The 24,440-nt window shown below is 48.3% G+C and overlaps 1 protein-coding gene across 5 annotated transcripts in view; it reads left to right on the forward strand.

The window, feature by feature from the left end:
* Nucleotides 1–9,663: 9,663 nt before the first annotated feature.
* The window catches only part of PPP2R5C (protein phosphatase 2 regulatory subunit B'gamma), a 175,825-nt gene continuing 161,048 nt past the window's right edge, over nucleotides 9,664–24,440 (forward strand). For 2 of the 5 annotated variants that reach the window (XM_039462806.2, XM_039462804.2), the window contains exons 1-2: nucleotides 9,665–9,892; nucleotides 10,871–10,936. In XM_039462806.2, coding sequence (XP_039318740.1) covers nucleotides 9,866–9,892; nucleotides 10,871–10,936 — 93 coding nt within the window. In that variant the 5' untranslated portion in view covers nucleotides 9,665–9,865. Of the gene's footprint in view, nucleotides 9,893–10,347; nucleotides 10,367–10,870; nucleotides 10,937–24,440 lie in introns of those variants that run through there. The other 3 variants (XM_039462803.2, XM_039462805.2, XM_074394313.1) reach the window with 3 other exon arrangements.

The raw sequence follows: 24,440 nt of genomic DNA on the forward strand, positions 1-24,440 counted from the left end.
GTACGGGTTGGCTCTGTGTCCCTACCCAAATCTGATGTCGAATTGCAATCCCCACAGGTTTAAGGAGGAGCCTGGTGGGAGGTGATCATGGGGTTGTATTTCTCCTTGTTGTTCCTGTGACAGTGAGTTTTCATGAGCTCTGCTTGTTTAAAAGTGTGTAGCACTTCCCTCTTCTCTCTCTCTCCTGCCGCCATGTGAAGACGTGCTTGCTTTTACCTCACCCTTCTGCCATGATTGTAAGTTTTGTGAGCTGCCCACCTCCACCATGCCTTCTTTACAGCCTGAAGAACTGTGAGTCAATTAAATCAATTTTCTTTACAAATTACCCAGTCTCAGCTAGTTATTTTTATTTTTTTTATTGTACTTTGGGTTCTAGGGTACATGTGCAGATCATGCAGGATTGCTGTGTAGGTACATACATGGCAAGGTGGTTTGCTGCCTTCATCCCCCCTCACCTACATCTGGCTAGTTTTTTATAGCAGTGTGAGAATGAACTAATACAGGGTATATACCCAAAAGAATTGAAAGCAGGGTCTCAAAGAGATATTTGCACACCCATGTTAATAGCAGAATTGTTCACAATAGCCAAGAGGTGGAGGCATCCCAAGTGTTCACCTACAGATGAATGAATAAACAATGCAACACATGAATATTCATGCAACGGAATATCAGCCTTAAAAAGGAAAGAAATTCTAACACATGCTACAACATGGATAAAACTTGAGGATATTATGCTAAGTGGAATAAGCCAATCGCAAAAGGACAAATGCTGCATGATTCCACTTATTTGAGGCACTAGCGTAGCCAAAGTCATTGAGACAGACAGTAGAATGGCGGTTGCCAGGGGCTGGAGACGGGGGAAGAGGAGTGCTTCGGTTGGAGCAGGTATCAGTTTGGGAAGACGGAAAGTTCTGCGGGTGGATGGTGGTGGTCGTTGCACAACAATGCGAATACACTTAGTGCCTTAGAACTGTACACTTAAAAATGTTCAGATGGTAAACTTGATGCTGTATTTTGCTGTGACTTTAAATAATTAAAGGCAGTCTCATTCCTTCTCTGTTATAACTTGGATGCCAGTTCATGCAGAAAGGGAGTCTCTTCAGGTCTCCCAGGATGGAGTAGTGACCTGGAAGAGAATCCTGCTCGCTGGAGCAGGGGGCTGCTCTCTTTCAAAGATGCAGTGGAGGCTTTCTCTTTCTCCACACAAAGGGCAGGAAAGATGAAAATGGCAGGGGGTTGGGGGAGAGGGGTGAAGTGCATCCAGCAGACTGTGGTGTTCTGCCCGGATAAAGAACTTCTCTTTAAATGAAGTCTGTGGCACAGTTCTGGCTTTCATGCCCACTGTCTTCTGCAATGCTCTTGGTAACCACCAGAGAGGGCAGGGCAGGTTGTGTCATATCCATTTTTCGTGAGTTTAGACCAGCGGTTCTCCACCTCGGCACTACTGTCTTTTGGGCCAAGGGACTCTGTTGTGTGTGGCTGTCCTGTGCACTGCTGGATGTGTAGCGGCCTCCCTGGCTTCTACCCACTAGATGCCAGTAGCCCCCCCCCCCCACCCAGTGACAACCAAAAATATCTCCAGACATCACCAATGGCCCCTGCGGGGCAGAATCACCCCTGTTTCAGAACCATTAGGTTAAAGATTTTGAGACTCACACAGAGTCTACACAAACCCACACCTTCTAATTCCAGATCTCCCATTCCGCCATGACACCAGGTTATTCTCCACCGAAGGCCCCCTTGGCAGCCACGCCCCACCCTTCTCCACCCTGCAGCAGGACATCAAGGGATGCCTCACTGGGCTTCCTGGACCTCTGACTCAGGTGCATCAGCAAAATGGGTGGTACTGGTGAGAGAGAGGAGGGGAGAAGCGAGAGGGTGGGGTGTGTCTTCACCCGTCCTGGCCTCCCTCCCTGCACAATGATGGGGACTATGACAATGGGTCGGCTACACCAGGTTCTGGTATGACCTCTGCCTCCCTCTGCCCAGTGAGGCCTGGGAACAAGGACAGCTCCCACAGCTACGGCCCCTGCCTGCTTCCCACTCACTCGTCCCTGGCGTGACCCCTGCATGCCTCTGTGCATGGACCTTTCATTCACTGATTTCCAATTAAACCCTTCTGACTGGGCCATCTGTTCCAGCCTGTTAAAACCAGTCACCCCAAACTTAAGACAAGAACTAAAAGTCAGTACTTGAACACGCTGCAGCTGATTATCCACGCCCTCCCTTCCAGCGAGCTCTCCGCTGCTCCATTGAATGCGTCTCCTCTCTCTGAAAGTCCCTAATCCTGCTGGCTGAGGCTCTTACGGTGTGCTGCTCCCGCCACCCTGGGCTAAGTTATTTCTGTCCCATCTTATCTCCACTGGGCTTAGGGATTTGGGAGGAAAAAAGAAAGGGATTGTGTCTCACTCCTTTTATATGAAAATGGATTATTTTCTGTTGTTTTCCATTTTTCTTCAATACTTGGATACAAAATTTTATTAAGATATTTTTAGAATTTTTTTGAATTTTCATCGCTTTTAGAATAATCTATGCAATTTTCAGTTTTTGAAACCTTCACAAATTTCCTTCTGCCTTTTGGATCTCATTGGGAAAGTACTCCAGGCACATTACTACAGCACCCGTGGCGTTTATTCCCAGCTGTGGGGGCCCGACTGGCTCTTGGCATTTATCAAAGCTCTGCAGGGGCCAAGGAAGATGCTTGGCTTAGTCTAACAAGCTCTCTGGGTGCCTCTGGGCCTGAAAGTACTACCTTTTGGGTATTTTCTTGGACTCCTCAGAACCGAATGGTACCTCACTTCAAATCATGGTCCACTTGTTAAACTTACTGAGTGCTTGATACACGCCCAGAGTGTAATCCACCCTCTTGATATATGGATAATTAATTTAAATGTAATCTGACTTAACATACTCTCTACTCCAACTCTGCAGGCAAATTTGTAGTGGAAGGAGTCTGATGCATGAAAAAATAGATACAAATTCAGTATGAAATGCGTGTTTCATGACATTTCCATGGAAAGGAAGTGAGGAAAGGTGGGAGGAGTAGATGTGATCACAGCTAGTTTTGGGGGAGGCCTCAGGGATGGCCTGAAAGGAAGTCACTACCCAATCCAGGTAGCCCTGAGCCAGGAGAAGTGAGGAGGTGGGAGCTGGGTGCCTAGGGGAGCTGGTGGCACAGACAGAGGAGGGCCCATCAGCACACCTCAAAGCTGGAGAAAGATAGCAGTTAAAGAAAGGTGGCGTAAGGTCAGAGAGCAAGTCTGAGATGCAACAGTGTCTCGCTCTGTCACCCAGGCTGGAGTTCAGTGGCGTGATCACGGCTCACTACAGCCTCCATCCGCAGTGATGGCTCAAGCAATCCTCCCACCTCAGCTTCCTGAGTGGCTGGGACCACAGGTGCATCCCAACATGACCAGGCTGGTCTTGAACTTCTGGGCTCAAGCAATCCTCCCGCCTTGGCCTCCCAAAGTGCTGGGATTATAGGCGTGAACCACCACACCCAGCTAGAATTAGTTTCTTCAAATGCTAGGCACTGAGAAACACAGAATGCCTGAGACACAATCATTGCCCCTTGGAAGCTCAGCTGAAAATCCAAGTATGCAAGATTGCCTGGATGCCTAGAACAACGTGATGAAACCTAAGCCCACAGACTGGGGTCTGTGAGTGCCAAGAGAGAAGGCTTTCTGGGCAGGGTGAACATAGCTGCAGCCTGGGCGGCAGGGAGCGCCACACCAGCCTCAGAGGGGCAGGCAGGGCCAGCTGTGCTGCAGGCTTCTTCACAGAGAAGATGCAGGAAGGGCAGATGCGGGGAAGGGTGCAGGCTGATTCTGAGTCAAGGGCCTCCCTCTCTCTGCCTGCTCACATGTGTCACCTGTGTCATCCAGGGCACAGCAGTGGATGGTGTAGGGCTGTGGCTGGTGGCTACAGTGACGCCAAAGACCCCAATCCTCTGAGAACCTCTCTGATCTTCCAGAGACCCAAGGGGCACAAATAAAGCAACCCAAGGTACAGAGAAGACAGACTCTGAAAAGGTATGTTTGGGTTTGAGAGACTGTATTAGTCCATTCTTGCATCACTAATATACAAATACCTGAGATTGGGTAATTTATAAAGAAAAGAGGTTTAAATGGCTCTTGGTTCTGCAGACTGTGCAGGAAGGCTGGTGCTGGCATCTGCTCAGCTTCTGGTGAGGCCTCAGGGAGTTTCCACTCATGGTGGAAGGCATTTCACATGGTGAAACCAGGCTCAAGGTGAAGGGAGATGCCACATACTTTTAAACGGCTAGATCTCATGTGAACTCCAAGTGAGAGCTCACTCATCACTGAGGGACGGCCCAACCCGTTCATGAGGCATCTGCCTCCCAGCAGGCCCCACCTCCAACACTGGGGATTACATTTCAACATGGAATTTGGGTGGGGATAAATATCCTCACTGTATCAGGGCCCATCTCAAAAAAGTGTCCCAGAAGGAGTTTTGCGTGATGCCAGCAGTGCCTTTATGAACATGGAAGGTGGGGCCATACTGGAAGAGGTAACCCTCTGCTACACAAACACACACACAAGAACACGCACAAGTATGTGTGCACACACATGCACACCCACATACTGACTTTATATGTCATTTTGATAGCCTGTCCTGAATGCCTTCTTTTGGGAACAGGGACTATATCTATCTTTAGCATTCCTATAAATACCACAGCACCCAGGACACTGCATGAAACCCAGTGTCCTCTACGAGCAATCGGTAACTGTCATTAGAGATGGTCCTCCCTGATGTGGGCAAATGAAACCACTCCAGTGGCCTATGTCTTCTCTGTGAAGCACCTGCAGCACAGCTGGCCCTACCTGCCCCTCTGAGGCTGGTGTGGCACTCCCTGCCGCCCAGGCTGCAGCTGTGTTCACCCTGCCCAGAAAGCCTTCTCTCTTGGCACTCACAGACCCCAGTCTGTGGGCTTAGGTTTCATCACATTGTTCCTAGACCTTCTAGGCATCCAGGCAATCTTGCATACTTGGATTTTCAGCTGAGCTTCCAAGGGGCAATGATTGTGTCTCAGGCATTCTGTGTTTCTCAGCGCCTAGCATTTGAAGAAACTAATTCTAGCTGGGTGTGGTGGTTCACGCCTATAATCCCAGCACTTTGGGAGGCCAAGGCGGGAGGATTGCTTGAGCCCAGAAGTTCAAGACCAGCCTGGTCATGTTGGGATGCACCTGTGGTCCCAGCCACTCAGGAAGCTGAGGTGGGAGGATTGCTTGAGCCATCACTGCGGATGGAGGCTGCAGTGAGCCGTGATCATGCCACTGACCTCCAGCCTGAATGACAGAGCGAGACACTGTTGCATCTCAGACTTGTTCTCTGACCTTACGCAGGTGTACAGGTGTGGGTAACACCCTCCATGGGCGCTGAGGAAGGAGAACTGTCCAGACCCCAGGCACAACTAGTGCCTGAAGAATATCTTAGTTTATAGTGTTATTGCTCAGCTGTTTCCTTTGTATAATCCTTCACATATAATCATATATTAGTTTATGGAATTAGTGCTTGAGGCATAACTTACTGCTTACATATATCTAGTATACTTAGTTCTATATAACCTTTCTGTATAATCATATAGGTATTATAGTCGGAGCTGTACTGACACATTTAGTGCTGATTTATATAATCCTTCTATATAACCATATAGTGGTTTGTAGTAGGAGGAATGCCTAGAGCAGTCACAGAACAGAAGCAGTACATGGGAAAACAGCCAGACCAGTATGAGAACCAAAGATCCAGGCAGTGGCGTCCCTGCCTGAAAGGGCACACACTGTATGGCAGGCTTGAAGCAAGTGCCTCTCCTCCTGATAAAGGAGTTGTAGTATGTTGCATTCAGTTCCTGTGGAAAGTAGGCCTCAGGCCTGAGATCCTGGAAGTAACCAAGGGCGAAGAACCCTTCTGGCGTGACCAGTCACGGTGGCTGTACACCCTGTCAGTCTTTTCTCGCTTCTGTGCTAGCTCAAAGAATCCTCCCATAAATATCTTAAGAGAAGAACACAAAGTCTGTCAGTTCCCACTGCATTAAGCTTATAGTATCCTTCTATTAGAAATCCTTTGAAGTCTGCAGCACCCAGATAAGAAGTGTTGTGCACGACACCTGTTGCACACAGCCCACCTCCTTGCCTCGGTGACCTAATGGGGTTGGACCCCTTTTCTGTACACGACCCTCTACTACTGTGCACGTCATAGCCCCCTGCTGTGCGCGGCCCACCTCTCTGCCCAGGTAACATAATGGGGTGGTCCCCTCACTTGTAACTCACGTGATTATGTATGCCCTATTACTAAGCCTATAGATGAGACCTCACTCACGACCCTGCCCCCTGCTTGTACCTAATAAACACAGATACTCTTGGGCATTTGGGGGCTGCTGCTGATCTCCGCTCACAGGTGGTGTGGGCCCCGAGTCCTGATGCTCTTCATCAGTTCTTCAGTATCCTCTCTTTACCTCTTGGATTCTGCACCCCCAACACAGCATAAAGGACACCCCATGACCCTGTGGGGCCTCCACAGCCCTACATCTGGCACCCAACGTGTGGGTGCCCTACATACAGGTACTGGTGTTGAGTCAGATTTCTCTGGTTGCTATGGTTTCAAGGTCACTGGATGGTAACTATGCAGCTTTGCTGGTACTTTGTCCCTATGCTTTCCCTCAAACTCTAAACTGACCTGAGAAACCCCTAATCTGACATGCAACTAGACCTCTATGCTATATTTCCAGTTGCCATCTTGGACACCTCTACCTACGTTTTGCAGGGACAGCAACGTGTCCCAAACCGCAATCATGTTCCCTTGCAAACAGGCCCTCCACTTGTACCCCTTCCTCATTGTTCACTGGGCTGCCCAAACTACAGCCACGAGCATTTGCCTTTTATCCTCAATTCTGGCTCTCTGCCGTGTCAGCGATCCTTCCCCCTGTTGCTGTGGAGATACCTCCCCGGCACGCACCTGAGCCGTAGCTGGATCTGATTGCTCTTTCTGCCTCCTGCTTTTACTCCCACCCTCACCTCCTTCTCCATACTCCTGCCACTAATGTCTTCTAACATGCAAATGTGAGTACATCACTCTCCACTTTAATATCTGTCAGTGACCCTGAAATGCATTCAAAAAGAAGTACAATATCTTGGCAAGGCATACCAGTCTTAATTCAGCGTCGCTGTTCCTTCAGTCTCATCTCTGGAAGTAACCTCTGGCCATAACAAAACGTCCTGTGCAGTGCTCCGTCATGCTTCCAAGCCTGACCCCCCTCACCCCAGTCCTGTAGACTCATCACATGTCATGTCCTTCTGATTGCTGGTTTTCTTCTGTTTCTATCCAAGCATGTGAATTGCTTGAGGACAAGGGTAGTGCCTTGAAATTTCTGGCATCGTGCTTTGCACATAGTAGTTATCCAACAAATATGTGTTGAATGAATGAATTGTATGCAACACCAGATCAGGAGCTGTGATATAAGGATTTTAGTGGCACAGGCTCGTCTCGGAGAAGCCTCTCAGCCTCTCTTAGAGTTCATGGCTATAAACCAATAGTTTCAAAGTTACTCCTTTTTGATATGGATAGATCCTGGGCTTACTAAATAAAAAGCATCTATTTTATTTTTAAAATGTTATTAACTAGGGGCATCGCTCCACCCCCAAAAGTTTTTTTTAACTATTTGTTTTGGAGAAACCATTAACCCACTTAAGTGATTAATTAAAAAGCCATTTATTCTGCACAAATAGCTGTTTGAAGCTGTCCTGCTTACCTACAGATATTCGTCTAAAGGCCCACAGACATTCAGACACCCGCAGACAGAACTTACTTCCTGTACCTCCCACAACATTTCTCACTTTAGATCTTTTTTTTCTTACCCCCTGTCTTTCAGCTTTCCCATTGCAGAGCTCTGAGAACAACCGAAAATGCTTTGCCTGGCAACTTCCAAGAACAAGCAGCCGGGGACTAAGAGAAGGAATAATTTGTAAGCTGCCAGTTAAGATGCAGCTCCTGCATCATCACAGGTGAAGCACCAATGCCTCTCACACGTGAAATCCGTTCACTCCCAGTCTTACTACCTAATGCATTTCTGCAATCTCGGACGCCTGTTATTAGCATCTCTAATCGTTTTGGGCATGAGGTGGACTGCGAAAGTAGTGTATTAAAAAGTTAACGTTTAAAGAAAAAAAAAAGTTAACGTTTTTCCCTTGGATGCCCCCTCCCCACAGCTATTAACGAGGTGAGAGAAATCAGGTGACTCCCAGTCATCATGCGGCGGTTTCCACACCACTTATGATCAACACAAATTAAAGAATAAAAATAAAATCCTATTGGTGCAGCGGCCACTAAGTATTCGAGGCCTGGCCTCGGTGGGCGGGGCCGACGCCAAGGAGAGCCACTACACAAGTGGGCGTGACCTCGCGGGAGGAGCTGCAGAGGAGGGGACCCGACCGGGGAGGGCCGAGACAGTCGGGTGGGCGGGACCTCGCGGAGAAGCCGCGGGGAGCCGGACCGACCAGAGGGGACGGGCTGTCAGGTGGGCGGGACCTCGCGGAGGAGCTCAGTAGGGCGGGACCGACTAGGGAAGGGCGTGGCTGTCGGGCAGCGGGGACCTCGTGGGAGAAACTGCGGAGGGCGGGACCGACCAGGGAGGGCGGGGCTGTCGGGTGGGCAGGACCTTGAGGGAGTAGCTGCGGAAGACGGAGTTGGTCGAGGGGAGAGGCTGGTCGAGGGGAGGGGCTAATGGAGGGGCGGAGCTGATCGAGAGAAGGGACCGGTCGAGGGAAGGGGCTGATCGAGGGGAGGAGCTGATCGAGGGGAGGGGCTGATCGAGGGGAGAAGCTGATCGAGGGGAGGGCCTGATCGAGAGGAGAGGCTGATCGAGGGGAGGGGCTAATGGAGGGGCGGAGCTGATCGAGAGAAGAGACCGGTCGAGGGAGGGGGCTAATCGAGGGGAGGGGCCGATCGAGGGGAGAGGCTGATCGAGGGGAGGAGCTGATCGCGAGAAGGGACCGGTCGAGGGGAGGGGCCGGCAGGGAGGCGGGGCCCAGAGGAGGCCCGCGAACCGCTCCCTTGGCTGCCGGGCCTACCCGTGCGCCTCAGTGCACAGCGTACGGGGCACCCTTGTCTGCAGCGAGAGCCGCGGCGGTGAGGGGACAAGACCAAGAGGCCACTGTTCGCGCCTCGCCGGCGGCAGAAGTTGCTGCCATACATTTCAAATGTGCATTTCCTACGTCTCACGCTCTGAGCTGGCCACGGCCCTGTTACCGCAGTGGCAGCTACACGCTTCCTCCCCTCACTCGGCTCGGCCCAGCCGTCAGCCCGGGTCCTGAGAACTCGGGCAGCCCGATGCCGGTGCGCGGCGACTGGTGACGGAGGGCGGGGGTGTGAACGGGCAGCGCGGAGAGAGTCGGGGAAGCGGGGAGCGTTAGGACACGTGGGGGCTCGTTGACCAATGGCAGGGCGCCTCTGAGGGCGGGGAGGCGGGGCCGGGCGCGGGCGGGCGGGCGGCCCGGGGCGGGGCGGCCGGCCGGCCGGAGGCGAGGCGAGGCGGGGCGAGGCGGGGCGAGGCGGGGCGAGGCGGGGCGAGGCGGGGCGAGGCGGGGCGGGGCGGGGCGGGCCGGCCGGGAGAGGGGCGGAGAGACGCCGCTGCCGCTGCCGCTGCCGCCGCCGCCGCCGCCGCCGCGGCTGCCGCAGCCTCTGGGAGCCTGGAAAAGGGGAAGCGAGAGCGAGCGAACGATTCAGTCCCGCGGCGGCGGCGGCGGCGGCGGCGGCCGTGGCCGTGGAGGCGCGACGGCCGGGGCGGGGGCGCTGCTGCTGCGGGGGCAGGCGGAGGCAGGGGCGGCGGCGGCGGCGGCCCGCTCCAGCCATGCCGAATAAAAACAAGAAGGAGAAAGTGAGTCCGGGCCCGGCCGCGGGACGGCGGGGGCGGAGGGACCTCCGGGGGAGGGCGCGGCAGCGCTGGGGTCCTGCGCCCGGGCCCCGGCTCAGCCTCCCCGCCCGACGCCGCGGGCACCGCGTCCCCGAGGGCGGCCGGGCCGGGCATCCCCGGGCTTCTCTCGCCCTCACGACTGGTGGGGGCGGGGAGCCCAGGGATTGCGCCGGAGCCGCGGGGCGCAGGCCCGGGCCACGGGGACCTTCGTGACGGGCCGGTGCCGGGCGTGGAGGGAGGCGCGGCCGTGGGAGGGGGTTGGAGGGGCGCCCGCCCCCGACAGCACGTGGTGGGCCTGAGCGGGCAGGTGCGGCCGCCGAGGGGGTTCGCAGCCTCGCAGTCTCCCGGGAAGGAGCTTCAGGGATGTGGGCTGTAGACGCCTGGGGAGGGACCCCTGTACGGGGTAAACCGAGCGGGAAGGGACCCCGCTGAACGCTGGTAAGGATTTGTCTGCCGCCCGGGAGGGACGCTCTGGGGCTCTCAAAACAATATTATTATCCTGGGTGGCGGCGGCAGTGAGGGCTGCGAGCTGCGTTTGCTTGGGGGTGGGGGGGTGGTGCGGGAATGTTTCTGCTTCAGGTGAAGCTCTGTAGCGTTTGGGTATCACCCCAGAAATACTCATAGGGTTTAGGGTGGGAGGGAAGAAAAGAATGTGATGTGGATCTTCAAAATGCCGAAAGCGCTGTATAAAATTAGATGTATCTGTTTTCTGCTTAAAGTTTTCAACCTCAAATGCAGATAAAACGAAAGGAATCTGAAAAGGGGGATTGCTCTATTGGATTCCTAAACAATATGATCAAGAATTTCCTAATGGTGTGGGTTAAAACTATCAAAAGCTCTGGTAGAATTGTGCCAATCGTTTTTAAAACTCCATTTGGTTTGTCTGATGTTTACCTGTCTAAAAAGTGAGAAGACTAATTGACTTTGCTTCATGTTTCCCAGGAATCACAAAAAGCAGGGAAGAGTGGAAAAAGTTCAAAAGAAGGACAAGACACAGTAGAATCAGAGGTAACTGTCATGAAATATTGACTTTGTTTTTCATACACAGCTTTTAACTTAGGGTAGAATAACTGAGAGTGAGAAAACCTAGGATCTTCTAAAATGCTTTCCTGTATGAGGTTTTTTTTGTCGTGTCTTTCATAACCCTCAATTTTAGTTGTTTAGGTATTTACTATTCTGCTTTAGAAAACTATCAATGATTTTATGAAAATCGTGCTTGCCTATGGAACTAGTTTGTGGATCTTTGGGGTTTTTTTGGTTTATGGGGTTTTTTGTTTGTTTTGGGGTTTGTTGTTGGTTTTTTTTTTTTTGAGACGGAGTTTCGCTCTTGTTATCCAGGCTGGAGTGCAGTGGCTCAATCTCTGCTCTCTACAAGCCCCTGCCTCCCAGGCTCAAGTGATCCTCTCACTGCAGCCTCCAAGTAGCTGGGACCACAGGCACATGCCACTACTATCAAATGATTTTTTTTTTTTTTTTTTTTTTAAAGACAATTTTGCTCTGTCACCCAGGCTGGAGTGCAATAGCACGATCTTGGCTCACGGCAACCTCTGCCTCCTGGGTTCAAGCGGTTCTCCTGCCTCAGCCTCCTCAGTACCTGGGATTACATAATATGCCATAACACCTGGCTAATTTTTGTACTGTTAGTAGAGACAGGGTTTCACCATGTTGGTCAGGCTGATCTCGAACTCCTGACTTTGTCATCCACCTGTCTCAGCCTCCCAAAGTGCTGGAATTACAGGCCTGAGCCACTTGGCCCAGCCTGGAACTGGTATTTTTAAGTTCATTTCCCACACCTCAAACCCAGCAACCATCCTGTATGGATTGGTCTTATGGATTCTGTGGTGTATATAGCTATGTTGCTTTTAGCTTTAGGGCCATCCCCCACTGCTGCTTCCTTTGCAAGCTGCCAGGTTGGTTCTTTTTCTTCTGTAATCTTTGTTTTCCTTCATGCCATCTCTGCTACTGACGTCCTGGGCTAGCTCCCTATTTCTGTTGATGTCTGGTCCCTTGGCCTCTTTCCCCACTAATGTTGGTATTTGAAAAACTCACCTAGTTTTGGTATTTTATCATCATTCACATTCTCATTCATTCTCTCTCTCTCTCTCTCTCTGTGTGTGAATGTGTGTGCGTGCATGCGCGCGCACGTGTGTGAATTTCTTTGCTGCTTGACTTTGGGCTCATTGAGGAACAGCTGGAATGCCAAGTGAGGATTGCATCTACTTGACCAGGGTTGATGCTGTTGCTTCACACAGTTGTGCCTTCAGAGGTTTTGCACGGTCACCACTTTCCTTTGCCCTTTCTTCCTTGTGACTAATTGTTGAACTAGAGCACCTAGGGCCAAGGGTCCAGGAGCAGTGTGGACCCAGGCAGAGCCAGGAGGTCCTTTTGAATCCATGGGCAGCAGAGAATCGGCTTGATAGAGTGTCATTTCTCCAGAGCTGGATCATTGAGGTCCCAGTCTTATGACAAATGACATTTATTTATGAGTGTCAGAATTCTTCCTGGAAGCCAAATTAGAATGAGTTAAATTCTGTCTGGGAAACCAGTTAACTGGCGATGATCTGCAGTGGGCTTTTTTTTTTTTAGCCCTGCATTCTTTCTTTTCTATCATTTGGTGTATTCTGAACCTCCCTCCTCTTCAGCAGGTGGTTTATTCCAGCAAATCTGTCGCCCTCCCCAAAGCAAAAAGCAGAAATCCAAAAGGTTCCTTAAATGTCAGTAGTTAGGATCATTTGTGCCAGTCTGCCCCTCCCTGTCTTTATAGCAGACAATCAAGGTTTACTATGCCATGCTTGGATTTGACTTGCTTATTTCTTCCCTGTCACACTTTTAACTAAATTTATTTAGCTGAAGATGAAATGTAGGTGCTTTATGGAGGTGTATGCTATATGCCTTTTTTTTCTTTTGGTTTTTTGATCTTTCATTAAAACTACTGAGATTTCTTCTCCTTAGACCTCTCTTGCTAATGTACCTATATCTTCTTTCTTTAGGGCTATTCCTTATACAAAGGAGCATCAATGTGTATATTTCATTTATTTCTATTTTTAGTGGGAAGATCCTGGCTATAAGGACGAATAATGTTAAGTTTAAACCTGAAAAACCTGTCAGTAATTCAAAGATACCAGAACCACTACTATGTAAAATGTGTGTTTTTAAAGTGGTTTGGGTTTCTTGACTCCCAGCGGTGTAAGACTTGCCGCGTGGCCTGCGGCGCCTGAGTGTGATGCCCCATTTGTCTTTTTGTATTTTTTCTAGAGCTGGAGCTACAGAGCTTGAAATTACCACTGAAAAATACTGAAATGTTGGGCCCTTCACTGCTTCCTCATAAGAATACCAGAAGCAACATGGCATGTTAAGCATGACACTTGGCAGATCACTGTGTAAACTGTTTTTCAGGAATACAAATTGGGACACTTCTGTTCATTTGACCTTTGAGTTGACCCTTAACTTTTTTATTGTTGTTTTTTTCCCCTCAGTCTTCAGCTCACTGCTTCACTCCTAGTTCCACCCACTTAGCAAATATGATTGACTCATGCAGGTAAATTAAACCATTATTGCACACGTTTTCCCTCTCCTCTCTCTCAGTATTACTCTTAACTTGAATATTTTAACCTGAACAATTTAAATAGGTTTGATATTCCCATGCTGCTTTCAAGTCTCTCTCTTCCTTTTTTTTTTTTTTTTTGAGACAGAGTTTCGCTCTTGTTCCCAGGCTGGAGTGCAATGGTGTGGTCTCTGCTCACTGCAACCTCCACCTCCTGGATTCAAGGAATCCTTCTGCCTCAGCCTCCCAAGTAGTTGTGATTACAGGTGCCCGTCACTATGCCCAGCTAATTTTTTTTTGTATTTTTAGTAGAGACAGGGTTTCACCATATTGGCCAGGATGATCTCTAACTCCTGACCTCAGGTGATCTGCCCACTTCGACCTCCCAAAGTGCTGGGATTACAGGTGCAAGCCACGGCATCCAGCCCCTTTCAAGGCTTTTACATCATGTCACCTTCACAATGAGCAGTTGCTCCCATTACCCAGTGAACTCACCTTTTAATGGGACAGTTACCCTACTTGGGGCTTCACAGCCTTGAAAGACATACAGAGCAGGGACCTGTCCAGGGCAGAGAGCCAGATGGTGTGAAAATAATCCCAACAGAGAAAGCATTCAAGAACCTGGCCTCTCAATGACTTAAAACCCTACTTCAAGTAGATGGCAGGTCCTTATAATCAAATCCTGCCTGGCTATTTAGCCTCATAGGAAGCAAGGAAGCAGGCGGCATATGTTGCAGAACAATTCTTGGGTAGAACAAGGGGACATTTGATGGTTTGGGTTTTTCCGTAAGACAGATGAAGTCCTGGAGTAGAGGACAGACTGATAGAGTGGAAAATATTTCAGCCTGGGAGTTAGAAAATAAACATGCGGATTCTTGCTTTGCCAAAATTGATGTCACCTAACTTGTGTGAGTGACCCTGTTTTCTCATCCTTAAAATGATTTGGTGAGTTTAAGATTAGGCCATTTTTTAAATTATAGAAGAGATTGGATGTTAGCCTTCTTGAAAGACATTTTCCCTGCAAGAGATATGGCAGGATGTATCTTTCAATGTCACAAAATTCTGTTAAAGGTCATAACTGCTGCCATGTAACTTTTGCCTAATTCTAGAAACTTCCCTTTGAATGAATGTGTTGGTACATGTTTCTTCTCTTTCGGATAGAATGGTTAATTTTGACTTGTTGCTTTTGCACATCTGTCCTGGAAATAAAAGTTCTTCCCCGTACTTCAGATTTATTTCAATAGGAAGTCTTAAGGGATGAGGCAGCAAGTGGGCTCATGGGCCACTGGAAGTTGGAAAATTCTGTGGAGATTGACAAGGAAACTCACTTTTCAGCATCTGTTCTCAGTGTAACATTCAAATCTGTGGAAACATAACTAAGCACATTTTGTGATTATTTAGAATCTTAGTAAATTGCTCCAAGATTCTTAAAGTCAGTTTTGTAAGATCAGACCATAGGTTGGTGTTCTTTTAAGCTTGTGTACTGTGTCCAACGTCACATTTTTTAAAGTGTTCATGATTTTTGTAAAGTGATTTGTTTTAAGCACATTAAAGGTGGTTTAAGTTTTGTCATGTGTTTTACACCTGCTTCAGCTTAGTTTTGTTTGAAAGTCTCTACAGCAACTCTTACATAATATCTGTTGCTGAAAAAAAGAACAGTCCTCTCTCCAACTTGTTAGCTGGCCTTGACACCTTCTACTTTAGTAACAACCTTTTTCCTGTTATAATCTCTCCCTTTACATTCCACTGTCACCACTCCCTGTTGTTCTAGAGCTAGTGAGACTGACAGTCGCCTCAGGCCACATAGATGCTAGGCAGAGGAGTAATTTTTTAGAAATTAAAACTGAAATTTAAAAAATATTTATCTGATAATAATACACCCATTAGATAATGTTAACAAATAACATTTTTTATGAAAAATACCTTTTCTTTCTTTCTTTTTTTTGGGGGGATGGTGGGGGGGACAGAGTTTCACTTTGTTGCCCAAGCTGGAGTGCAATGGCGCAATCTCCGCTCATTGCAACCTCCACCTCCTAGGCTCAGGTGATTGTCCTGCCTCAGCCTCCTGAGTAGCTGGGATTATAGGCATGTGCCACCATGCCTGGCTAATTTTGTATTTTTAGTAGAGACAGTGCTTCTTCACGTTGGCCAGGCAAGTCTCGAACTCCCAACCTCAGGTGATCCACTTGCCTCGGCCTCCCAGAGTGCTGGGATTACAGGCGTGAGCCATCACACCGGGCCATGAAAAATATTTTCTCAAGAAATACTCCTGCTTTTCACAGTTTCTGTAGCAAGAGTTTTCACCTGAGTAAGTGTGAGAAGGACAAGGACAGTCATTTAGTTTGGTGTGACCCCTCCAAGGAAAGCCCTGACACCCCTGTAGGCTCACTTCTGAGCTTGGGGCTTTCTCTAGAACCTCCCATGCCTTAGTTTCCATCAGTCTCTTCCCAACTTTTTTCCATACAATCCAAACTGAACTTCAGTGAAACCCAGGGAAGACCAAGAGAAGTAATACTTTGAGAATCTTTATGAAATTCATATGTAATGATTACAAAGTAAGTAGAATGACTTGCTTTTAATTGTGATGTCTTGGCTCACTCTTCCCAGCATCTTACCGTGGTCTTTTCCTTCGAGCCCAGGGGAATGGGAAAGAGGCAAAGAGGATCCGTCCTCCGCAGCTGCAGATCCCGAGCTTTGGGGTTGTTAGGTGGCGGCTGTCCTGAGCTTGCTGCCCTTGGGGCCTAGGAGTGGTGATTCTTCCTTAAGCAGCTCCCTTCTCTAGCTGCCATTCTGTCCTACATCACAAGCTGCAAGGTTGGTAGTCCCCAAGTCCGTCCTGTGTGACCTCCACCGCTCTAGACCAAGGGTTCCAATCTCAGCACTTGACTGTGGTGCCAGATGTTTCATTGTGGTGCTGCCCATTGGCCCTGTACTTTCTAGGACGTTCACCAGCATCCCTGGCCTTACCCCTAGATACCAGTGGCCCACCGCCCCCACCAACTGTGACAACCAGGATCCCTCCAGACATTGCCTAATGTCTCCCAGCAGATCAGATCGCCCCCAGTTGAGCCACTGCATTGTAAAGACACCTTTCCAAAATATGTACGTTTGCTTACAAACCACAGCTGGCATGTACTCATCTGAGCATTATATTTCCTTTAGAAGAGCAATGCTTACACAGAAGGGGGAATCACTGCTTTATACTCTTCAAAATTATCGAGCATCCCAAAGAGCTTTTATTTAGTGGGTTTTATCTACTGATATTTTTCATTAGAAACTAAATTCAAGCTGAAAGTTTTAAAGTAGTTCATCTATTAATAACAGTAACACCCATTACATGTTGACATAAAAAAACATTTATGCAGAAACAATTTTTTTTTAATTTGCCGAAGAAAGTGGCATGGCTCTGTTTTTGCAAATCTCTTTAACATCTGGCTCCACAGAAGGTAGGAGCAGGCTGTTTTGATTTCATATGAGTAGCCTGTGAAAAACTCCCCATAATGACGCTTTAAAGGGCAAATCATACGTCTTCATGTTATCATAAAAACAGTTTTGAGCTCGTGGACCCCTGAAAGGGTCAAGGGACACCCCCCCTGCTGCCGCCCAGGGTCCCCAGATCACACTTTTTAAGAACCGCTGTTTTAGAATACTCTCCCCATCCTCTGCTGGCCATCTGAATCTTTTCATCTTTTTAGCTCCAGCTCAAGTTCATCTATCCAGAAACTTCACTGAAGCTGCTTCTCACCACGTTGGACTGTATGTTTTTCATTTTTTAAATGTGTATAGCAGTTACTTAGTAGACCAGTGGCTGGCTGTACAGTTGTCTGTCATGTTTACTGCGTTAGGTGACCTTTGTTCCCTGTGACTTGCCTTCCTAGCTAGATTCAGTCCTCGAAGGCGTCAATTGAGCTTGATTCTTATTTGACCTTGCCATATATATTAGGACCTAGAGTCAAAAAGTGTTCGGTTGGCGGGATTTAAAGGTGCTGAAAAGGAGCGCTTCAAATCAGGTTGCTGAGTTTTCTGATACTGTAAATTAGCAACAATAATTTTAAAATCTTGTTTATTAAGAGGCTTATTTCTTTGTCACTTTTTTGATTCAGCAAGGAAATTGTAATGTAGAATTTTCATTCAATGTAATTTGTTTTAAATAAATAATACTAAAGCAGAAGATTATGGTACTTCAGTCTTCTAATGTCTTGTGAAATTTTTTAAAAGTAGATATTTTGGGTTTTTTCTTAGTTTTCTTTTACATATTTAATGGAAAAAAGTGTAGTCTCATCAGATCTTGGTTCAAAGGTCAGTGGTAAAAAGTATAGTCTTATACGATCTTATTTTAATTAAAGCATTTCAAAATAGGATTTCCACTTAAATACAGTTATGCATCGCTTAATGAGGGGAGTGCATTCTGAGAGATGTGTTGTTAGGCCATCTCGTTTTGTGACAACAAATTTTCCTACCACAGCTTCTCAAGTAGCTGGGATTACAGGCATGTACTTAACACAAACCTAAGTGGTACAACCTGTTACACAAGGCTACACACCTGTACAGTGTGTCATTGTGCTGAACCCTGTAGGCACCTGTAATCCAGCAAGAATTTGTGTATCTAAACACAGAAAAGATACCATAAAATACGGTACCATCATCATATGTGCAGTCTGTTGTTAAATGTTGTTATGTGGCAGTGACTGTATAAAGTTTCCCTGTGATCTTTGGTACTTTGTATTTATTTTATTTATTTTTTTTTTGAGTCAGAGTCTCACTGTGTCACCGAGGCTGGAATGTAGTGGCACGATCTTGGCTCACTGCAACCTCTGCCTCCCAGGTTTAAACAGTTCTCTGCCTCAGCCTCCTGAGTAGCTGGGAATACAGGCGCCTGCCACCACACCTGGCTAATTTTTGTATTTTTAGTAGACGGGTTTCATGAACTTGGCCAGGCTGGTCTTGGCCTCATAATCCACCTGCCTTGGCCTCCCAAATTTGTATTTCCTTATTTTGGGAATATTTCTAAGTAGAGCATAAATTACATATATATTTCATGTGTTTTTAAGATAGGTTTTGTTTTGAGCACCTCTTGTTCTATGCAAGCACTGTGTTGAGGATTGAGGAGATAAAAAAGAAGAACGTAGTATTGACCTGTTCAGAACTGAAGTGTTGGCTGTCATCTCCAAAGTGTAGCACCTGTTGCTTCTGGACATCCAGTGTACTTGGGAGTAACTTGTGGCCCCCATTCAGTTAGATCTTGTAGTCCCTGAGTGGATGGGACAAGATGGAACCCATTTCACGTAAAGAGCCACCTGGAGCTTTGGGTAAGAAAAATCAGACACTTAGCCGGGCGCGGTGGCTCACGCCTGTAATCCCAGCACTTTGTGAGGCTGAGGCGGGTGGATCACGAGGTCAAGAAATTGAGACCATCCTGGTCAACATGGTGAAACCCCACCTCTACTAAAAACAAAAACAAAAAAAATTAGCTGGGCATGGTGGCACGTGCCTGTAATCCCAGCTACTCAGGAGGCTGAGGCAGGAGAATTGCCTGAACCCAGGAGGCAGAGGTTGCGGTGAGCCGAGATCGCGCCATTGCACTCCAGCCTGGGTAACAAGAGCGAAACTCCGTCTCAAAAAAAAAAAAAAAGAAAAGAAAAGAAAAGAAAAATCAGACACTTTAAAGCATCTAAGCAGACACAGGCTCACCATTAAATTACAGAGTTCCAGAAAGCATATTGGTGCATATTATGGTTAAAGCCAGTAGGTAAGTCAGCATTTCTCACCCTCTTCAGTAAAAGCTTCACTGCACTATATGCAGTTCTAGAAAGAGCTCATCAAGCAAACGATATGAAATCTAAAGTTTTCCAGTTCAAGAAAGAAGCTCAAAGTTCCAACATGGAAGCAATGGCAGGGTGAATGGCAGATTCTAGCCCTGCCATATGATGGTGGAAAGGCTTCCACCTGCATCCTTAGCGGAGCTGAGTGAGTCAGGCTGCCACCATAAAATGCTGTGATGTTTTCCTAAATCACAGGGAAGAGTCATCTGGAATATTTCAATTCTAAGACGGGCCTCCAGTGTTTCCTTAAATGTTGGGTACCTGCCAAAGGTCAGGGCACAGCGGTGTCTGGTTTAGCACAGCATCCTGTCTAATCATCTAGTTCCTATCAGCATGTTGTGTTAAGCAGAGACTTTCCAGTGCCCCTGCAGTGAAGTCAGTGCTGCTTCCAAATCCAGCCAACATTGTCATCTTCATGCTCTCCACCTGGGGGAGCGAGAGAACAAGCCTAGAAATTAAGGTCTCCAGAAGGGGGAAAAAATGCTTTATTAAGGATATAGGCTTTTTCTTCATCTCGTGTGTGAGACGGAGTCTCACTCTGTCACCTGGGTTGGAATGCAGTGGTGCAATCTCAGCTCACTGCAACCTCTGCCACCCAGGCCACAGCTTCTCAAGTAGCTGGGATTACATGCATGCACGATCACACTATCTTTTATATATTTTTTAAATATAAGATTGAGCGGCCCAGCACTGTGGCTCATGCCTGTAATCCCAGCACTTTGGGAGGCTAAGGCAGGTGGATTGTGTAGTCAGGAGTTCAAAACCAGCCTGGCCAAGATGGTGAAACACTGTCTCTACTAAAACTATAAAAATCAGCCAGACACAGTGGCGGGCACCTGTAATCCCAGCTACTCGAGGGGCTGAGGCAGGAGAATCGCCTGAACTTGGGCGGCAAGGCTGCAGTGAGCTGAGCTGACCCCACTGCACTCCAGCCTGGGCGACAGAGTGAGACTCCATCTCAAAAAAAGAACATGGCCCTAAAGAGAGTAATTTCAGACATGGTGCATCCTGCAGCTGTTGGCTCTGACCAAGGACTGACTTCGCCAGACGGTAGTATCGAAGGACAGAGGGCTCTGAAGCGATCAGACTTGCCCTGGCCAGGATGTTCCTTATTTGCCACATATGGCCATTTTTTAAAAATCAAACATTCTAAAGTCTGGGGAGGCTATTCTTAATTTAAATAGAAATTAATGAAAATTCAAATTATATTAAAAATTCAATCCCTCGGTTGCATGGGCCACATTTCAAGTGCTCAGTAGCTGCATGTGGCCAGCGGCTACTCTGTTGACCAGCAGGGGTGGAACATTCGTAGCTTCACCGAAAGCTCTGTTGGACAGAGCTGTCTCAGACCCTAACAGTATTTTCCAAAAATAATTCCAATGTAAGTGTATTTAATTTAATTTATTTTGTTAGCTATCACTCTCCTTAATATGAAATATCAAATTTAAGGTTAAATTTAAAGGAAGAGAAGACATAGATTGGCAAAAGAGAAGGCAGTAGATAAAATGAGAGAAAGAGGAGTGCGAGAAAGGGGAGTGTGTGGTGAGACAGGAGGGAGGCCCCGTCCGCTGCCTGGTCTGTGCTTGGCCTACGCCTGATCCCCACACAAGAAAGACTCCACTGCCCGCAGGTGTGGGACCTGGAGAGACCCAGGAGCAGTCATGACCTTTTGTCCTCCCAGTCTGTCTTTATAGACATTTTCTCTTATTTATTTAGGGGTCAAAACACACATGATTAAAAAATAAAGTAATACAGAAATCAAGGTTCCCCTTCATCTTCCTCCCATTCTCAGACTGCTTCACAGGGCACCCCCACTCGACTGTCTTGCTGATTATGAACTGGGCCACTGTCCAGCTCAGGGATGTTGTGTGGTGTGACAGAGGCTGGGTTCTGGAGTCACGTCCCCCTTCTGTTCCCTGGAGGGACTGTACCCTCTCTCAGTACCATGTTCTCCTTTATCTGGGCCATTCTGTCTGACACTGTGGCTTTCCTCCAGGCAATCCCTTCATTCTCAGTCAACCAGCAGGTTCACTGTGAAACCCAGCACGTGCTGAGCCCCACTGCGAGTGCAGAGTTCCCGCACTCATGGAGTTTGCCTCCAGTGATGGCACAAAAGTCGAGTGCAGTGCCGCAGGTGTTTTCTGCAGGGCATGAGTGACATTGGATATGAGAGCATGGCACCTTTGCAGTGCAATGGCCCTGGGGATCTCAACACCATAATGACAACCAGAACTACTCACATGGCTCCACACATCCCTGGTGACAGGACCCTCTGGCAGCCCCTCTGCTGAGATTGGGAGGCTGCTTCAGGAGGTCAGGGATGGTCTCACCAAGCAGATGGCACGAAAAGTAAAATGTGAATGTCAAGGAGGCCACAGTACAAAGATTAGGGAAGGATCCTCATTCAGCCAGACGCAGCAGCTAGTGCGAAGGCCCCATGGAGGAAGTGGGTTTGCCGTGCCCACTGCCAGGTGTCCACTGGTTGGCTAAGGAGAAGTGAGGGTAGGGAGTGGGGAGGGATGGAGGTAGGGAGCCAGGCACCGACAAGGGAGGGTAGGGTTTTATAAACAGCCTGCCTAGACAGGGTTTTGGGATTTTGGGCAGGGAGGGGGAGTTGTTTTGGTTTTTTGGTTTTAGAGACAGGGTCTCACTCTGTTGCCCAGGCTGGAGTGCAGTGGTGCAGTCCTAGCTCACTGCAGCCTTGAACTACTGGGCTCAAGCCATCCTCCCACCTCAGCCTCCCAAGTGGCTGAGACTACAGGTGTGCACCACCATACCCGGCTGATTTTTGTAATTTTTTGTAGAGAAGGGCATCTCACTCTGTCACTTAGGCTAATCTGAACCTCTTGGCCTCAAGCAGTCCTCCTACCTTAGCCTCCCAAAGTGCTGGGATTCCAGACATGAACCACTGAGTCTAGTGGGATAATGGGAAGCCACTAGTGTGTTTTGAGCAGGGAAGTAAGAGGATCTTCCTAGCTGCTGTGTAGGAACAGGAGACCAACTGGAAGACTGTGCTTCTCAGATGAAGGGTTTCTTTGTTCACACAGGCAAGGATGCGGCATTGGCACAGCTGGCCGGGGGTGGGCTTGTCAGCTGACCACTTGCTGGAGAGGCCTTAGCTGGGAGCTGGCTCTTGTGACTTTTGGCTCCTAGAGACTAAAGTGCAGAGAATTTGCTCTGAGGTGCTGGCTTCCACATTAGCAGCCTTAGTTTTCCTAGACAGACTGGTTTCTTTGGAGAATCTCCTTTTCTTGTCATAACCACTGTTTACCAACCTTCTGCAGAGAAGGTTCGGGGGATAAGGTGGGCATGGACAGATCAGTTTTCAGAGCTAGCATTCATTTCCTCTTCACCCACATATTTCACTCCTGTCCTCTGCTATACCCAGTCTCCGAGTGCATGGCCTTGGGGGTTGGGGGCGATTCTGTAGGGACAGCACCTGCTTTCTCCCTCCGGGCCCACCCTGCTTTGTGGTTGCCAGATGGAAGGAAGCTGCATCTGTTGAATATTCCTGTGCTGAGATGCTCCAGTGACTGCCTCCACAGACCTTTTTATGACTGGAGGTTGTAACTTGCCTCTTCCTTCATTCTCACTTGTAAGGCAGGCTCAGGAGGTTTGCTGACTATGAGTGCATTGTCGACCTTGATCAGGAAAATCTGTCCTGTTTTCCTTTATTTCTTCCTCTTATCCGGAAATTGTTGGCCTAGCACAAGAATTAATAAAACCTTTTTTCTGTAAAGGGCCAAATAGCAAATATTTCTAGGCTTTAGGGGCCATGTGGTCTCTCCTGCAACTACTTAACTCTGCTGCTGCAGCAAGAGAACAGCTATAGACGGTAGGTGGATAAATAGACTTGGCTGTGTGTCCATAAAACTTTATTTACAAAAATAACCAGGAGGCCAGATGTGGCTCATGGGCTGTGGCTTCCCAGCCCTGGCCTACAGGAATCCAAATCAGGTTCAGCACTTGGAGAAGCTGCTACCTATGGGTCTTTGTCCCTGGGCCTGTATCCGAAACCAGCACTGATTATGTTCTGTGAAAAAGGTACCTTTGTGTTTAATTCTATTCATCATCTAAGAGTTACTGGAGACCAGTGATTTGGCCCTGCCCAACTGAACAATAAGTATCTTATATCTAGTTGTGAATTTTTAGAATTGCAGTGTTTAAATGAAGGGAAAGAGCTGCTTGTTTAATTTGGTATTCCCCTGTATGATAAAAATCTAGGAGAGAGGCTTTGTCACAAATCCACTTGCCCATTTTGCTGTTTCAATGAAATATTTTAAAGTAGAGAGACTAACAGACATCCATGTATCTGTTGCCCAGATTGTTTCTTTACTTCAAATATATTGGGGTGCTGTTGCCTGGCTGCACGGGAGGTTGTGGGGTGTGAGGGCACTTGGACATTCCGGCTTGCTGTGTCTATGTTAGGAACTAAAGGGGCGCTCTTCCTGAGCGTGAGGGACACCTCTGGTGTCTTGTTTTCTCTTCCTGAGGAAGTGCAGCCATGCTTGTTGGGAACACTTGGGAGAGGGCCATGCACCACTGAGGCAGGTAACGCCCTTTGCCTCCGCACCTCCCTGTGGGCCTGGCAGTGGGGACCTACCCGGCGGGGCACCTGAACCCCAGCAGTTTCAAGGCCCGTCTGGGCACCACCTTGCCTTGCCATGTGGACTGGCCACCTCATCTTCGCTCATCTCCAGACACCCCCACCACCTCCTCCCGGAGCCAGAGACTCCAGAATCCCAGAACCTCATAGCAGTAGATACATCCTTCCCCAGAGGCTCCATGTCTCTTCAGTGGAGAGACCCTGAGAAGGGAAGGGGAGGGAACAGCTTCCTCTTTATTCCCGTAGCTTCCATTTGAGTGGCTGACAAGTGCCTCAAAAAGCATTTCAACAGCATTTCAGATTGTGCCCCACTCAACCTTCCTTCTAGAACGTGCAGCTGCTGCTCGTGTGCGCCACTGTTCAGGCAGGTGGGGCCACAGTGCTCGCTCAGAAGCCTCTAGGACCACTGACTTTCAGTGGCTTCTACTGAAGGGAAGGGCTGACTGTTTTGATTTGGGTTTGACAAATAATACTGAGTTGGAGAAATAATTTCCCATCATTAAGCCAGACATCAGGAGGCTAAAGTAAATTTGAGGTCAT

This window comes from Saimiri boliviensis, chromosome 2 (genome assembly GCF_048565385.1).
Source record: "Saimiri boliviensis isolate mSaiBol1 chromosome 2, mSaiBol1.pri, whole genome shotgun sequence".
NCBI classification, from domain to species: Eukaryota; Metazoa; Chordata; class Mammalia; order Primates; family Cebidae; genus Saimiri; species Saimiri boliviensis.